Below are 17,520 nucleotides of genomic sequence, written 5' to 3' on the forward strand. Positions count from 1 at the left end.
AGAATATTAGATGCTTGTTGAAATTTCCAATTTTGAATTATGCACACAAAGATGGACCTTTAACAGGTTGGGAACAACACTCCAAATGAGGGGTAACCTTATTGGAAGAACATTACAACCCACTGTAAAAAATGAGCACATTTTTATTCATATTATTTGATGAAACTTTCCCCCAAGAACTATGCATCTATTAAGTACTAAATGGTCAAAATATGTCAAAAGAATTTTCTATTGTTTCTAAACTTATATCTTCTTTATTAACTTGACCCCTCATTTAGAAAAGTTGTTCCAAATATAAGAATTTTCCCACTTTTGAGTTTAATAAAAATCTTAAAAATGTTCTTTCTTTATTTTCAACAGTAAAATGACCCCTTGTTTTAGGAACAGTCCTTTAATTAAAGGGACACCACTCATAATTGGCGGGCGGGGGGGGGGGGGGGGGGGGGGGGGGGGGGGGGGGGGGGAGGGGGGGTCCCAACCTGAATACAAAAATAAAATATGTTACAACCAGTATTATGTCAATAAATTAGTGAAAAAAAATACTATTTACTATCTTTATCATGTTTATGGTAGTACAGTAGACTCCGGACAATCGGATACCCAAAATTTCAGCTAAAAATATCCGATTACCCGATATATTCAATTAGACGATGAATGTATATTCAATGAATATTCTACAATAATAAGTAGATCTATTGCTTAATATGTGAAAGGGCTGGAGGATTGATGGAGTGATTTTTATCAGTTGTATCACCACGGTGTTTGCGAGAAAAATTATCAGCTGATTATGTAGCTAATGATTAAATTCGTTTCCACTTGCAGTTTTTAAATCCTATATTTATTACAATCAATCAAATGTCCTGAAATATTTATGTTAATTATTATCTTCCATCCATAGTTTGTCTTTACTTGTTTAGTAAACAAATTATTTACATTTTCACACAGGTAAACTAAATAGATCACAGCATGTCTGAGCAGAATCTCTTATCTAAAATCGTAATTGTTATAATTTTATTTCTTTAAATAATCAAATTTAAATTTATGAAAATAATCATGATTGGTAAAAAAAGTATTGCATAAAGTTTACGCTTTCAGAGACCATTTATGTTTAGATCATGGTTCTACAGGCTTCTTCACATATTTGTAAACAAACCAATATGGCCGCCACACGTGATTACCTTTGCACATGTGAAAAAAATATTTCTGACAAAAGTCAGATTTCTCTTGTCAAAAGGGATTTATATTTATATTGCAATAAATTATTCAGAAGGAGGTACATTCAGTTTCAATTATATTTCTTATTCTATGAGCATTTAGAGTTTAATCAAATTCTCCCAACAGTAACGTACTGCTCTTGTCAACTGAGTCTTGAATAATTTTATAAATAGATTCAAACCATTTGAAGTAGAAAGGCATCTAATTCACATGACAAGGAAAACAATGAATAAAGACACCAATTTAATAAGAAATAGATCCTTTTTATTTATTAAAAACAAAATCTTCTTGTCTGCAAAATTGCAAATTCGTAACTTCAAGGACGAACTTGTAAACAGGGCGAGTTGTCCCGATACCAAATCCACGCATGCGTACTACAAATATCTACAGTAAAAACATCTGGTTACAAGTAAACAAATAACGTTCATGGATTTCATGTGGATGGGATGAAATCTATTAATTTACATAAATAAAAAGGTCATATTTACGATAGTGATTGTTTTTCAAACCTAATTTACAAATTAAATGATTCAGATGCTTATTCATGTGTAAAAATCGATGTCAGGAATCTTAAGTTGTTATGAAATTGTAATACACAGAAACGAATGCGGCATACGGAGGTTCAATGAGTTTAAAGTCGGTCCCATAGGTCTTCAGAAGACCTGACGTCTTCTTCCACCAAAAAATCACTGAAATAGGTGATAATGAAATCACTTGTTTAAGTAGCACCCCTGACTGCTGATCATGAAATAAAAACAAAATATATACATGATATACTGTTAAATATATATTCAAATCAAAGTTTATAATGTCTAAGTCTAATAATGGTACTAGTGCACAAAATAATGTTTCATGACAAACTCTGGACATAAAATATACCATGCATTAATTTATCATTATCATCAGTGATCATTTATCAAAGTAATATAGCCTTCTTGTATGTAACTACCTGAACAACATCTGGTTTTTCTATTTCAACAAACATCAGCACAATTTCTGTTCCTTTATCTTTGGTCTTTTGCCTTGGTGCACCCAGACATTTAGCTATCACACCACTTACTACATCAGCAGTTACTCTGGAAATAAAATGTAAAATATTGTAAACCTTGTGTCACTATCGCACATTCATAGTTATGCTATAGTCTCCAAAAGAAAAATGCATCCAATTGTAAATAAAAATATCATTAAAACATTAACACTCCCAGGTAGGGACCAAAATCCCTATAACCAACTAATTTCCTTGACACCTTCAACAAACATTGCAATTTTTTTATATCATGTTAAATACAGTAGACAAAATATTATCCAGTTAATTTAAGCAAAGATTTTTGTGTCAATAACAGTGTAGATGTATTAGAATAAGAATATGGATCCTATTTAGTGCTAGGAACCGGATGTTCAGTGGTTGTTGTTTGTTGAAGTGATTCATAATTGTTTCTAGTTTTTTAAATAGATAAGACCATTACTTTAGGTGTGAGCCAAGGCTCCTTGTCGAAGACTGTATCTTGACCTATAATGGTTTACTTTTACAAATTGTGAATTGGATATTAAGAGTTGTCTCACTGGCACTCATACGACAAATTCTTATATCTATAGATTAAAATGCTCGAAGTAAAAGTCTAAGTCCTGAAATTATGCTAATATGTTTGCAAAGAAATTTTGTAAGATACTAATTTGACCAATCATTGATGAAACAAAATAATTTCTGAACTGAAATCTAGTATTTATGATATTTCAGATTTAGGGCCTTCGTCAACAAGACAGCTATCAAACATCGCAATAAATCCATAGATATCATGATACCATAGGATGGTGATACAAAACTAAATATTATCTTGTAGTTATACAAAAATGATCAAACCTGGATGCTACAGCAGCATTCTCTACAAATGCTAGAACAGCATCCAATGCTTTTTCTTGAGCCACAGCATTGGTATCAGTGACAAACTTCTTCATAAGGCCAGCATAGCGCTGGAATTCAGGAGACTTGGGATCAGTCTGTTGGCTAAATATCTTTGTAACTTCTTCATATCCTGCTAGACGTGCTTTCCATGTCTATAATACAAAAACAAATAAGTTAATTTCCTCCTGTAACACTAAAGCTTCCATTTACACTTCCCTTGCAATCCTAATTGGTAGGTAACTCAGGTCCAAGCCAGTTTGAATCCTTCATAAGGTAAAATGATACTTATATTTTTGGCATTGCAGTCTGCACCATTTAGTGTTAACCACTAGATGAATGTCCAAGACTAATTGAATATCATTTTGACTAGTAAGTATTTGTAAATATTTGCTTATAAACATAAGAAAGTTGTCTGAATATTGGTCATCTGACTTGTAGTTGGAAAAGAATTTGGTGCAGACTGGCATTGCACTAACATGACCAAGTTATACTGTTCTAAGATTGCTTTTGATGTCGTTACTCTAACTCTGTTGAATGTGCACTAATTTTTGTTTTAGTTTGGGATAACATAAATTTTATATGTATATATAACATGCATAACCTACATGACCTATATCTTTGTAAAGTTTAATTTTACCTTATGCTGGCACTTTTCTTCAGCAGGAAGTTTCAGCCATTCACTGTCATCTCCCATTATGGATTAATAATACTCCTGGAAAATACAATGTCATGAATGTTTACACATGTTAGAAAAAAATATTGCTTTGAAGGAATATACTGATATTTACATGTAATTAATATGATTCTATTTTAATTTGTAAATATTAAGATTTCAATGACACAACTCTGTGATTAATAATCAATATGTCAATAAGACTGACATATTCCAGAACATGAAATCAGGGAGGGTACATGTATTTCAATGCTAGGTGCTTTTACAGTTTATTTGTGCTTCATATTGATTTATTAAGTAAAATATTTTTTACAGTTTGTTCTTATGTTGTGATGCAACACCAGGCATGGGCAGGGTTGTGTGCTCACAAACATGTTTAACCTCACCACATTATTTATGTTTATACTGTCTCAAGGTTTGAGTCCTAAATTCAGTGGTTGTTGTTGGTTCATATTTCAAATTATTTGTTTTTCATAAATTGTACAGTATACCATGTACACATTAATATTATTATAATTTAAAGTTTTATTGTTCTGTATCTGTTATGTCTAGGCCTTTCATGAATATAAAGTATGAGGTTTTTTTTTTCATTTCTGTAGACTGTAGGGTATAAATAAGTTAACTATAATTGCTTTTATCTCTATCATTTAAACCTCAGGAGGAATTTTGATTGCTTAGCTTGAGGCTAAACAAGGGAACAGCGCCTAAGGCTCAAAATGTTAAAACTAAAAAAAACTTCTCTCCTTCAGATTCATTTGAATCCCCCATGTCTAACCCAGCAAAGCAATGAGAATGCAAAATGTGCAAGGCGTCAAAGCGAAAAAGTATAATAGCCTTTCAAGATGTCATAATTATTTGTCAGCCATTACTGGACATCACACAGGTTCCTGTAAATTTTTTATATCATAATAAAAATATCTGACGCCACAATGGAAAAGTAATTGTTGTATGACGTCAATTGTTCAAGCAATACAAATTTTCGGTTCAGCCGGGAATAGACCTTATTGCTATTCTCGACTGAACCTAGAATCTGTCTCGCTCAAACTATTTCCATTGTGGCATCAGATATTTTCTATTATAACGTAAAAAATTTACAAGAACTTTTGTGATGTCCAGTAATGGTGGACAAATAGCAATAAGGTGTATAGACTATAGTATAGGCTATAGACTGTATGATAAGGCAGATAACAAATCAGGTCAACACCTCTCCAGGAGAAAATACAACATATATTGCTATTTGCAAATGTTGTGAGTTTATTTCATTTCATGATCTGACAGTAAACAAATATTATGAATCACTGACATCAGATTATGACAGTTGGCAACTTTACAAGTAAGAAAAAAGGGGACCTGCAAAAACAAAAGGGGATATCAAAGCAATTTATCCTAACAGTTTCAAGTGGTGATTTGGTAGGGATCAAATCAAAAGCATACTTACATATATGCAATAAAAATATTTAGTTATCTCATATGAGCGCTGGATTTGAATGGTAAATATTTCGGTCAACCGGAAGTTTCGTGGCGCCATCTATAAACTTGGATTACTTATCATTTTACTTTAATTAGTTCAGAATAGTATTTATACATCAATATTCTTAGTTTTTTTTTAACTCAAAAAAAAATATTCAACATTGACAAATTTTTCACAAAGCCAAATTTTGTCACACACTTTCGCGAACTCTAGAAAAAAAATGGCAGCTTCCATGGAACATACACGATTGACATTTTCCGAGGCAAAATCACTAATTTCAAAGAGCTCATTTTCCCACCTTGAAGCAGTTTCATCTAAGCGACATGTTGTTTTACCCCCGAAGTTTTTCAACAGTATTTTACAAGGAGTGAGGGAACATCTCAACTCAGAACTGCAGTTAGTTGCAAGCTGGTAAGAACTCGAAGTGGTTTGAATACCTCCCCCCTTTTTTTTTGAATTTTCTGTGGACCACTTTTATTTTTTGCAATGAAATTTTCTACAGTTACAACTTGTTTTAACCTTAAAATTTAGACTGTAAAAGTGGAAAAGAATTTACAGAGTCCAAATTACGAATGTAAACATGGCTGGGACTATACATCTTATTGCTAATCCCGGCTGACCCGGCCGCTTGAACTTTTGAGCATACATCAATCACTTTTCCATTGTTGCGTCAGATATATTGTTTGATGAGGTCAAAATTTTACATGAACCTGTGTGATATGCAGTAATGGCGGACAAATAGCGATAAGGTGTATTATAAATTTATCATACCGTACTTAAGGGTCTGGAAACTTAACGATCTTTTGAGATTTCATTGCCCCAATAGCAGATTATTGATTTTTTGTTTTGGTTGACAGCTTTTTGTGGCATGTAGTAAATTAGCATTCGGTACATGTAAACAATAGATTTCGGCGAACAAGTCAGCATATATATAGAAAAACAGTTAAAATTGGTGGACTTGAAATAAAGAATAATTATTAAACAGGGATAGAACTTAAGACTTTGGCAATTGTAGCCCACAGCTTAAATTTTGTAGCCCAAATATAGTCAATATAGAAATATAGTAATTTACAAGAAAAGCAGAAATTAAAGCAGCCCACACTAAATTAGAGGGGCTATTGGCCTGTGGGCCCCTGCTAATTTCATACCCTGTAATAAACTAATTAGTTTAATACAAAAAACAGATATTGTTTACGAAAAAATATTAAGAAGTAGTCAATATGGACCATAATTTGCTATTGGGCTCGTTTCCTATAACTATAGAAAAGTGATAAAAATGTGTATTACTGTAAGAAAAGTTGTAACTACATCTAAAGATGCCTTTATTTTTATCAACATACAAGTGTATGCTACTCTTCCCTAGAAAAAAAATTGAAATTAACAAATTTTAAAGATTATACGACCGTATTTTTGTGTTGTTTCTCGCGTTACTTTTCGCTTCCGAAGTGCATAACGCTGACTGATTTATAGATAATCCTCACCGGCAAATTCGTAACTTTTGCTTTCAAATAATTAAGAACATTGACCAATAAGAATAGTCAGAAGAAAATGCTGAGAACTATAAGTATTTCTGTAGCAGGTGTAAGAACACTAGCGTTACTTTGGTTTCCAATTTAGTAATGCAAATTTTAGATGATGTAATCTGCTTTGTTGTAATAGAATTATTTATAACAATATGTAAATATGAACTCTCGCGAGATGTTCAAACAGGTAAATCAGAGATGATTTCCATTCTAGTTTTGTTCTTCGTAATAATTAAGTTAGAAAATGACGTCATCGTTATGCGTTACATTTCAAACGAAACAGAAGTCCAGTTATTTCCTTTTTTTATTGAAATTGTTTTTGTCGTTAAGTTCTAATCATTTCCGGTCATACGTGAAACATGTGACTAACATGTGATCACGCCCATACGGCTGGATGTATGAAATACTAGGTCTAAACATTGTTTTTGTTTCCAACGGGATGTTAGCAAACATAATCTGTAGACTTGTTTCGTCTTGTTTAAAAAAGGAAAATACAATTTTCAAAGAGATTTTTCCTATGTGCATAATGTTACATACGATCTTGTGTGAAAATAAATGCCCAATGACTTGACAAAATCGATTTCAGATTTGACAGACGTTATAACACACTTTGTTTCCTGATAACGATGTAAAGGGTCCTTGGAAAATTCAATAGACATTACGTCTCTTATCATTGTGCCGATGCTCGTTAGATTGATTTTGCTTCAGCAGTAAATATTACTGGATATTTTAGGTGAATAAAGATAATTTAATAAAAAATACATGTTAATATACCGTTACACTTGGAATGTACAAAGTTGGTATCTCTGTCACAATTTTTAATTATTTTTTTTTATTCATGTTCTGCAAACACTTTTCAGAAACGCAATAAACTTGTCAAAGGAGAAGTAAACTTTTACCATGCATGACTTGAAAGGAAGTACTTTATTGATTTTAGCCTACTAAAGTAGGTTAAAATGTGGAAACCATGTAGATGGTGTACAGGTCACAAGTATCACATGGTGCCTATTTTAAATATTTTAATTCCAAGTTAAAAGTTTTTTTCTTTACTGGATTTAAAGAATTTTACATTGCCAATGATTTGGAATAAATTGTATATAACTGGAATTTCAAAACCAAATATAAATACATTTTTTTGGCTAAAACATCAAGATACAACGATTATGGTATCCTGTATCAATGAAGAAAATATGGAAATTTCTGAATAAATTGTACTAATTGTTTTCAAAACAAGCACATATTTAGGAGTTTTATAATACTGTTACATATAAGATGGATTTTAAGAAAAAGTATACTGTTCAGATTATTTTAAGCAGGTTTTGCAATAAAATAAAACTAAAAAATGCTTTCGGTTTCTTATGGTTTCCTGTCGCGTTTAAAAAAAACTTTAATTTAACATTAAAAATAGATTTTAAATATGAAAATGAAGCAAGTAACACTAGTAATGGTGTTCATTTATGTCTTTTGAAATATATTGTGCAAAATAAAGAAAATAAAGATTGGTTTCCTGTTTGGTTTCCTGTCACGTAAACGGTGAATCAAAATGTATTATTTTTTTCTTGAAAAACTCAATTGTTCCATTAATACTATTATAACACCAACACAACCCACAGAATAAAAGTTAAAGTTTTAGAACTTATAAAAAAGGATACAAAAAGAAACCAAAGGCCGAATACCAAATTATGGTCCATATAGTAATGTTGAAAATAAACATGATAAACAAGATATAGTCGAAATGCAGCACTTTACTTGACCGCTAAGATAACAACGTGTCAAAGGTTGTCAGATCATAAATAATCCTGATGAAAACAATAAGTGTGCAATAAAAACAATGTTGACAATTTCAATTCCTAATTAATTCATATAACAAAAGTTACCCTGGTCTCATGAAAATATAGCCACATTGTTATAAACTTTTGAGAACTTCGTGTTTACACCAAAATTTCAATATGGCTGTGCATCATCGGGCCTACTTTTTTGTTTTTTTGGGGAAAGACGGCTTGAAGCCGTCAATTCCCTAAAGGGATTGGCCAGAGTATCATTCCCTCACTTCAATCATTTTGTTTTGATAGTTTGGAAACCCCCTCAAAATGTCATACTGAAATTGATGACAAGGAGAACAGATTGACTTTAAAAACATTTTTTACACATTTCCCTTCTGTTTCTTGTGAAATTATCGTATATTGAGCTTTCCCTTACACTATATACGTTTCTTTTACAGTCCGGAAAAATCAGTATTACGAAATATTCTAAAAATATCTAACCTAGTGACGTCATTGTTGGAATGCCACACTACACAGGGATATCCTTTATTCATTATAAAAATCATTCACAGTATTTGTATACTAATTTAAAATCCGTATTTGTTAAATGTAAACCTAATGATGTTTGCTGTAGTGTAGATGATTCACACACCAACATGCAAATCTTTAATCTGAGTCTATAATCAGATAATTTATAGGTCAACTTTTTTCGGTAAACAATGTCAATGGGGATACATGAGATTGGGGAGAGAAACAGCAGTTTTCATTGTTTCTGTTAAGTTCTGTTTTTAGAATCTTCCTCCAATTCAGGAGCACCTCAATTGATGAGTAATTATACCTTAAAATCAAAGTAAATGTTTCTGAACACTTAAAATGTGACATTTAGTATATGATAAGTAGTCTTCTATATAAAAAAAAATTGTGTACCAACAATTATTGAAATGGTTTAAAAAAAAAATAAAAAAAATAAAATGTTTCTTTTTGTAGTTTATACCAAGGATTTGTATAATCCTTGTTTATACCTATTGAGATTGGGGAGAGATATAGATATATCAAACTGCAGTTTTCATTCTTTCTGTAAAGTTATGTTTTAGAATCTTTCTCCAATTAAGGAGCACCTCAATTGATGAGTAATTACCCACTAAAATGAAAGTTAATGTATCTGAACACTAAAAATGTCACATTAAGTATATATATGATAAGTAGTCATCAATTAAAAAATTATTTTGCGTACCAACAAAATTATAGTAGTGGTCATTTCAAAGGGCCAAGTGAGCTTTTCTCATCACTTGGCGTCCGGCGTCCGTCGTCTGTCGTCGTCCGGCGTCGTTAACTTTTACAAAAATCTTCTCCTCTGAAACTACTGGGCCAAATTTAACCAAACTTGGTCATAATCATCATTGGGGTATCTAGTTTAAAAAATGTGTCCGGTGACCTGGCCAACCAACCAAGATGGCCGCAATGGCTAAAAATAGAACATAGGGGTAAAATGCAGTTTTTGGCTTATAACTCAAAAACCAAAGCATTTAGAGCAAATCTGACAGGGGTAATATTGTTCATCAGGTCAAGATCTATCTGCCCTGAAATTTTCAGATGAATCGGACATTCCGTTGTTGAGTTACTGCCCCTGAAATTGTAATTTTAAGGAAATTTTGCTGTTTTTGGTTATTATCTTGAATATTATTATAGATAGAGATACACTTTAAACAGCAATAATGTTCAGCAAAGTAAGATGTACAAATAAGTCAACATGACCAAAATGGTCAGTTGACCACTTTAGGAGTTATTGCCCTTTATAGTCAATTTTTAACCATTTTTCGTAAATCTTAGTAATCTTTTAGAAAAATCTTCTCCTCTGCAACTACTGGGCCAAATTTAACCAAACTTAGCCATAATCATCATTGGGGTATCTAGTTAAAAAAATGTGTCCGGTAACTCGACCAACAAACCAAGATGGCCACCATGGCTAAAAATAGAACATGGGGTAAAATGCAGTTTTTGGCTTATAACTCAAAAACCAAAGCATTAAGAGCAAATCTGACAGGAAGTAAAATTGTTGATCAGGTCAAGATCTATCTGCCCTGGAATTTTCAGATGAATCGGATAATCGGTTGTTAGGTTGCTGCCCCTGAATTGGTAATTTTGAGGAAATTTTGCTGTTTTTTTGTTATTATCTTGAATATTATTATAGATAGAGATAAACTGTAAACAGCAATAATGTACAGCAAAGTAAGAACTAAAAATAAGTCAGTATGACCAAAATAATCAATTGACCCCCTAAGGAGTTATTGCCCTTCATAGTCAATTTTTAACAATTTTCTTAAAATTTGAAGATTTTCAATAACATTTTCCACAGAAAGTACTGTTATAGATAGAGATAATTGTAAGCAGCAACAATGTTTAGTAAAGTAAGATTTACAAACACATCACCATCACCAAAACACAATTTTGTCATGAATCCATTTGTGTCCATTGTTTAATATTCACATAGACCAAGGTGAGCGACACAGGCTCTTTAGAGCCTCTAGTTTTTTTTAAATATTGCTTTTTGTAGTTTAAAGCTATTTATTCATGAATTTTACAGATATATTAAAATGTGGGATCTGGAAACAAACTTCACAGTAATCATGTTTATATTAAGGATTATCATTTCTAATAACTATAAAATAAAAAAAATAATTTCAGAAATTATAAGATCAAGGCACGCTGTCACTGTCAAATCAATATGGCGTATCCATAAATAGCGCAGGTAAAGTCTCGTTCTAACGACTGTGATTTAGATATTCTGATTGGTGTAATGGTTTCCAGTCCTGTTAGTATGATAGTCCCAGAAACATGGTAAATCTATCTTCGTATTTCCGAACTCAGTCACAACTTTAACTAATTTGAGGCAGGCATTACCTGTGAAAGGGGATGAAGTCTATGATTTTTTTTCAATTCAAACATATTTTTAACATGTTTAACTTTAAAATCTGTTTTCAAAAAAAGAAACGGAAATACCTTGACTTTTCTGATTTTGGTTCTGTTGATTTGGATTTTAGTTGTAACATTATTTGACCTCATACTCAATGTAAACAAAGATATGAAATCATCAGGTAACGTTTTTTCATATCAAAGAACTATTAAAAATGAAATTGGTATTGAGTTCCTTCCTATATTTTACTTGACTGAAAAATATATTTTACTCAAAGTCCCACGAAAACGAGACCGAAAAAAGGAAGAAGAATTTTAATTTCTGAGCAGATGCGTGAATTAAAAAAAGTTAACGCTTTTGAGTTCTGATTTAAAAAAAAAAATTATCGATTTTTCTACTGTAATATGGGACTAAGATGTCCATTTGAATTAATACACTTTCGTCCCCAATTATTAGATTACATTGCATAAGTGCACAGAAAAAATAAAATTAAACTATAACAGCTGATAATTGAATTTTTTTCAAACTCATGACAAATTCAAGGTGAATTTTGAATATTGTCTGATTAGGTAAAGTGACATCCGAGAATCCTGTAAAAAGTAAACAAGATGGATTAAGTTATATTGTCATATTTCTTTCGCTAATAATGAATTTAAGTGGCAACAATTTGAGTTTTTTCAGTCAATTAGAACATGTGGTACAATTGCCATGTTTTTACCAGAGATTAAATGATAAGGTAGAAAGCAACTAAAGGTTCTGTATGGCCTTTAACAATGACAAAAACATGGCCAATATCTTATAGCTAAAAGGCACTGGAAATGTTAATGACAAATGTAAAAAGAATCAAACAAGAACCGACAACATTCATGTAAATTAACCAAATATTGAAAACAGCAACAAATGACAACCACTGAGTTATTAAAAAGTACAGACTCATGAACATGACTAAGAACAGGCACATACGAAATGAATGCAACAGAGTAGAACAGCCAGCTCTCAAACAGTGGTGTATATACAGCACATTATATATGAACAAACTACAAATCAGTTGAAAAAGAAGTAGACACATAGCTCACAAGTAGTTCAACAACTAATAAAATGAGTTATAGATGTTGTGTTAGTAATACTACAACATGTACATACAGGTACATGTATTAAAATAAAATGATGTGATATGATTGCAGGAGACACAATTAAATACAATAGTCTAAATGACATAAAGTGAACAACTATAGATCACATTATAGCATTTTCTAGTTAGGCAATGCAAAAAAGAATGATGGTTTCGCCTAACCCTCCTGAGTATGTTTTCCAGATGTAAAAAAAACAAAAAAGTAGCAAAACTTGTTTAACATTTAAAGACATTTATCAATGATGCTTTAATTGTCTGATAATTTCTTTAAAATGTTTCAATTATCATTCTTAGAGTTTAAAATAGCAAACATAGATTAATACTCCATACATTTATTTACATTGTGTAACCTTCTATTAATAGGACAGATGGAGTACTTATGGCCTATAACAATGTGAAAATCTTGGAAACAGTCGGAAGGATATTTGATGAATCTCCTTACATCCATTTTAATGTAAATGCAGACTTTATCATGTTCAGACCAGCAGTTGGGTGTTTGTTAAAGGGAATTGTCAACAAAAAGAGTACTTATCATGTTGGCTGTTTAGTTCATCAGTGCTTTAATGCTTCCATACATAAACCAAGAGATCTGGAGTCAGAATGGGAAGGCACACAATTGCAAATAGGAGAGGAGTTTATTTTCAAAGTGACGAACATTTATACTAATAATGGAGTATTATCACTAAGAGGCAATATTCACATAGAGAAGTAAGTTTTAAATTATATCAATATATTTAAAGACATTAAGTATTTGATGTGTAAATCGAGTGATATTTAATTAAAAACATATTATTGACAGTTTCAAATCCATATTTTCAGATTTTCCTTTGTGAATATCAAATGTTCTTTAAGTTTCTCTTTACATCCATGTAGCTTAAGACTACATCTTGGATTGGTTGGATATCAATTTACTTGTTGCATATGGGTACAAATGAACCATGAATTTTAATGTTTTTAATGTTTTACGATTTACAAGAACATGAAGAAAGGAATGCATAATTTTACAAAACCACCAAATCATATAGCCAAGAAATGCATGTTTTCCTCAGTCCACAAAGTTACTTCCCACGAAAATAAATGAGTTCATAGGACTACTTATTGAAAAAGTAACATTCACAATATAGTCAATGATAGTTATTATTTTCCTAGTCAATCAAATCATAGGACAGTAACAAAAAGATGACTGCATACACACAACTTTAACAGTTTTAAATTTAAGCCATCATAAATATAGGTACATGTACATACATATTATATATATATACATTGTACATTTGTATGTGTAGGGGTGAAAATAAAACTATTTTACATAGAACATTTCTAATATACATGTACAATATTGCTTTTTACAATCACTTAGTCAAAGATGATGTGTTGACATGTTGCCTTGTATCATACTGTATTATTTTTCAATTTCTTAATTATTGTATTAATGATTGTCTTAGAATGTACTTAATATATAACACTTGTGACCCTTATAGTGTACTATACACATATAAGGCCAATAAAACAATATTACAAAATACCTAATAATAGATTACAACTATATTTAAGTTAATTGAAAAATTTTGTTTTCATTTCATTTCAGAACACCGAAAAAGAAAAAGAAATCTAAAAAGAAAAGTATAGAGACAGCAGACAGTTCTTTGAAGGACAATGAGGATGACCTTGGTAAAGGAGATGGATTTGTATCAGATTCAAATACTTCAAATGGAGATAGTGGGATTGGAGATATATCTCTTATAAAACCACAAAAAAGGAAAAAGACCACAAATGAAGAAGCAAACAATAACTTAGATAATAACAATGATTCAGAAACACCAAAACATAAAAAGAAAAAGAAACACAAAAATGAAGAAGATTTATACGAAAATGGTTTGGATATAACAGATGAAGACAGTACCAGTCAAAAAAAGAAAAAGAAGAAACATAAACATGACAATAATGATCATGAAAATGAATTCTTGTCCAAAAGTATGAATGACGGTAGTTTTAAACGAAAAAAAATTAAGCAAGAAAAATTGAACCAAAGTGAATCAGACTTACAACATATACCTGAAACCAATCTTGTTACTGATTATCAAACTGGGAAAAAGAAGAAAATAAAACAAGAACGTATAGATGAATCATTATCATCAGAGAAAATTTCTAAGAAAAAGAGAAGACATTCTAATATAGATGATAGTCAAGACTTTACAGTCTCTTCTAAAAAGAAGATTAAAAAAGAAAGAATGTAATTCTATTAAACTGATTAAAAAATAATTATTAAAAGATTTATTCTGAGAAAGACTACATGAATTAATATAACAACAAATCATGATTAATTTTAGTCTTCATCATTAATCATGTTTCTAAATAGTGAACAGATCAAGGTCTTCTCAGATTTAAGTATCCCATACTTCAAAATATTTGGCAAAATGATGATGTAAATATCTGTGATTTCTTTCTTATTACATTGTATTACCTGGACATCAATATTTTTTTCGCCAAGTAACAAAACTATTTTTCGTTTAAAAATTAACTTTTTTTCTACCCCCCCCCCCCCTTCCCTTAAATAAGATTATTTTGCCACATTGTGTCTATGATTATTCTCTCAAACTTATTTTAGAGACTACATTTTAATGAATAAACACCAAACATTAAATTTTTTACTTTAAAACAACAGAATTTTTTTTAACTTAAAAAATATTCATTGTATTTTAAACAACTTTTCTAAATGAGGGGCCACTATACTTTTAATAATAAAGAAGATAGAAGTCCTGGAATCAAGGATTTGTATACAAATCCTTGCTGGAATATAACAAAATTAATGGATATGTTTTAATTATATAACACCAGTATAGTTGTAGGGAAAGTTTCTTTGAAAGAAAAATACAGATGTGCCCTTTTGTACTAAGAAGTGGTTTGTAACAAGACAAAAGCTTTTATCACATGAAATTGATCTCTCATTTCATGTGTAGTCATTACATTGAAGGGTTACTCTCATTCTAGGGGTTGTTCTCTTTTGGATAGATTTCTTCATAAAGACAGTTTTCTTTTCTTGACCATTTTAAATGAAAAGGTTAAGACGTAAAACTTTGCTTGAAACATGTGTGTCACTCAAACGACTTTAAAGTAGTCTCCCTACTCAATAACCTATATTAAAGTCAAAGGATATTAAAGTTTTAAATTGGAATTTTTTTTTGCTTTTGAACATTTTTTCACAAAAACAGCTTTCTTTTCAAAACTATCTTTAAAAGGAGAGAAGACGTCAAAAGTTTCCTTCAAACACGTGCGTTGCAAAGTGGTAAATAAATTCTGTATGTGACATTAAGCAGAAGCCATTTTGTCAAACAATTCAATCAACACCTTTAATAATTAGTCCTTTGTTGTCGATAGCTATAAAATGCAATCAGCTGATTATTGATTTTCTGTCCAAATCTTAATGAGGTCAAGGTGAATTCCGAATATTGTCTGATCGGGTAAAGTCCGATAAGTAAATAAACAAGATGGAGGAAAATAAATTGTTATATATATTTCTTTCGCCAAATTCTTTCGCAAATGACGAATTTTTATCGCCACAATTATTATTTTTTCGAAAATTGCGAAAATGGCGACCGCCAGCGGAAACCCTGGATGTTTGTCTGATCTTGTTTCATGTACAATTCTAGCAAGATCTTTATTAGCCTTGTGTCAAAGGCATATACCAGTAAGGTCTTGGATGTGTTTGAGAATCCGTGCAAATTTGAATAATTTTAATGGAGTTATGCCTTGTAATAACTTAATTAAGCTGAAACAAGTTGATACCAAAATTTTATCACAATGCTTGGTTGTATTAATACAAATTAATTATTAATTTTAAATATTTTTAAATAAGTCTTTAAAGAGATAAGGCACATATAAAATCAACAAATCAAGTTTATTTTTCATACCTTTTACAATAACCTGACAATGTTTTCATGAATCCATATGAATTTTTACTTTTGCAGAATGTTCATGATGTTAGAAAGAAAATCAAGTGATGATTTTCAAATTTTTACAGTTATGTGACTTTTGACAGGTAGTATAAACAATTTGTATGATAACTTGTCTTTGTTCCCAAAAACACCTGAAATATTTTGGCAATGTCACAATTCATAACTAATAAAAGTTTGCTCTGTTTTGATATTGACAATTTATAGATTAGTTGTTTTAAAGTCCTTGGAGAATAGATGGTAAAAATCTTGGCAATGTTTATTGGTAATACATCCTGTAATAGCTTTATATAAAAATAAGAAGGTGTGGTATGATTGCCAAAGGGACTCCTAGAGACAAAATGATATAGAAATTAGCAACTATAGGTCACCTTATGGCCTTCCAGACTTCCTCAATGAGCAACACCTATACCATATTGCAAGCTATAAATGGCTTCTAAAATGCCAAATGAAATGCACTTCAAATAAGTGAATAGGGTATAGATTATTTACTTAAAATAAAATTGAGAATGGAAATGGGGAATGTGCAAAAGAGACAACAACCCGACCATAGAAAAAAACAACAGCAGAAGGTCACCAACAGGTCTTCAATGTAGCGAGAAATTCTCACAACCGGAGGCGTCCTTCAGCTGGCCCCTAAACAAATATATACTAGTTCAGTGATAATGAACGCCATACTAATTTCCAAATTGTACACAAGAAACTAAAATTAAAATAATACAAGACTAACAGAGGCTCCTGACTTGGGACAGGCGCAAAAATGCGGCGGGGTTAAACATGTTTGTGAGATCTCAACCCTCCCCCTATACCTCTAGCCAATACTAGCACAACATTCAAAAATCCAAAAAAAATATCAACACTATAGTATATGTCTACCATATATGTCAAGCTATCTCATGAAACAAAACTGAAAATAAAAATAACAGAATACATACCTTGAGCTTTGGTAAAAACTTCAATATACAATATCAAA

General features: G+C 31.1%; 2 protein-coding genes across 2 annotated transcripts in view; one reads left to right on the forward strand and one right to left on the reverse strand.

Moving 5' to 3' along the window:
• Positions 1 to 5,315, reverse strand: part of LOC143082745 (cytoskeleton-associated protein 5-like) — a 56,296-nt gene extending 50,981 nt beyond the window's left edge. Inside the window, exons 1-4 of the mRNA XM_076258584.1 lie at positions 5,230 to 5,315; positions 3,756 to 3,830; positions 3,077 to 3,270; positions 2,165 to 2,291 (exon numbers count right to left, since the gene is read on the reverse strand). Of these exons, the coding sequence (XP_076114699.1) occupies positions 2,165 to 2,291; positions 3,077 to 3,270; positions 3,756 to 3,812 (378 nt within the window). The 5' untranslated portion in view covers positions 3,813 to 3,830; positions 5,230 to 5,315. The remainder of the gene's footprint in view (positions 1 to 2,164; positions 2,292 to 3,076; positions 3,271 to 3,755; positions 3,831 to 5,229) is intronic.
• A 69-nt stretch (positions 5,316 to 5,384) lies between these two features.
• LOC143082746 (uncharacterized) lies at positions 5,385 to 16,738 on the forward strand. The gene is made up of 3 exons (XM_076258586.1): positions 5,385 to 5,673; positions 12,958 to 13,302; positions 14,183 to 16,738. Exons 1-3 carry the CDS (start codon positions 5,483 to 5,485, stop codon positions 14,829 to 14,831), a joined length of 1,185 nt encoding a protein of 394 aa, XP_076114701.1. The 5' UTR covers positions 5,385 to 5,482; the 3' UTR covers positions 14,832 to 16,738.
• Positions 16,739 to 17,520: the final 782 nt, after the last annotated feature.

This window comes from Mytilus galloprovincialis, chromosome 7 (assembly GCF_965363235.1).
Source record: "Mytilus galloprovincialis chromosome 7, xbMytGall1.hap1.1, whole genome shotgun sequence".
In the NCBI taxonomy this organism is placed as follows: Eukaryota; Metazoa; Mollusca; class Bivalvia; order Mytilida; family Mytilidae; genus Mytilus; species Mytilus galloprovincialis.

Excerpts from the sequence above, each read along its gene's own strand:
- LOC143082746 (XM_076258586.1), top strand. The coding sequence starts at position 5,483 with ATGGCAGCTTCCATGGAACATACACGATTGACATTTTCCGAGGCAAAA. Across the intron at positions 5,674-12,957 it reads CTGCAGTTAGTTGCAAGCTG|GACAGATGGAGTACTTATGG; the intron begins GTAAGAACTCGA and ends TTCTATTAATAG. Across the intron at positions 13,303-14,182 it reads GGCAATATTCACATAGAGAA|AACACCGAAAAAGAAAAAGA; the intron begins GTAAGTTTTAAA and ends ATTTCATTTCAG.